At 27.5% G+C, this 868-nt stretch overlaps 1 protein-coding gene across 1 annotated transcript in view; it reads right to left on the bottom strand.

Annotated features, from left to right (window-relative positions):
* LOC107642133 (probable xyloglucan endotransglucosylase/hydrolase protein 26) overlaps positions 1-518 on the bottom strand; it is a 2,773-nt gene extending 2,255 nt beyond the window's left edge. The window contains exon 1 of the mRNA XM_016345443.2: positions 303-518. Coding sequence (XP_016200929.1) covers positions 303-474 — 172 coding nt within the window. The 5' untranslated portion in view covers positions 475-518. The remainder of the gene's footprint in view (positions 1-302) is intronic.

The raw sequence follows: 868 nt of genomic DNA, 5'->3' as shown, positions 1-868 counted from the left end.
CAATAAAACAAATAATTACTCTTTTTTTTTTTTTTACCAAAGATATGAAACTCGAACTTGCAATCTTTTAATTGAGTATGGAGAGACTATGCCATTTGAGCTATTACTCATTGGCAACAAATAATTACTCTTGATATCGTTTACAGTATATTTTTTATCCTCAAACACTACATTATTCCTATGTAACCAAATAGAATAATTAACTTATTAATTAGCAAAGAAATATATATAGAATTATTAGAAATAACAATACAAAAGAATTGGGTGCATGAGAAGCATATATAGTAGATTATTGTATATACCTGAAGTTTGATCTAACACAAGCTGAAGATCTTCACCCTGAATTGAAGCATGTTGGGTACCCCATGTGAGATACATGCTTTTGCCAAAGTTTGCATCCACTATGATAATCCCTCGTGCCATGAAAAATATGAACAACAAAGCCAAAACCATTTTTTCAGATGCTGCTGCCATATGTATGTGTTTGATGTATGTTTTATATGGAGTTGAAAATTTGGTCGTTTATTTGTCTTTTGGTTCCATCTAGATCACTTTATATATATAGCATACTGCTATAGTGCTATGTATTATATATTATAAAGATGAAAGATGAATTAAAAATAATTTAATTGGTTAGTTTCCATCCGACTATATTATTTACCTTTATTTTCATAATAGTGACGTTTGACATTCTAATTAAATTATTGTTATAATGTGACTGTGTGAGAGCACGCAGCCTAGTAATTAATAAAGAATAATTATGTAATGTATACACTAAAAAACAGTCATTGGTATACAATATATATTGAATATAAAAATATTAAATTAAGTTAAACAACACATGTCTTCATACATATATATATAACAA

This window comes from Arachis ipaensis, chromosome B05 (genome assembly GCF_000816755.2).
Source record: "Arachis ipaensis cultivar K30076 chromosome B05, Araip1.1, whole genome shotgun sequence".
Classification (NCBI taxonomy): Eukaryota; Viridiplantae; Streptophyta; class Magnoliopsida; order Fabales; family Fabaceae; genus Arachis; species Arachis ipaensis.
This window is presented reverse-complemented; position numbering and strand designations above follow the sequence as displayed.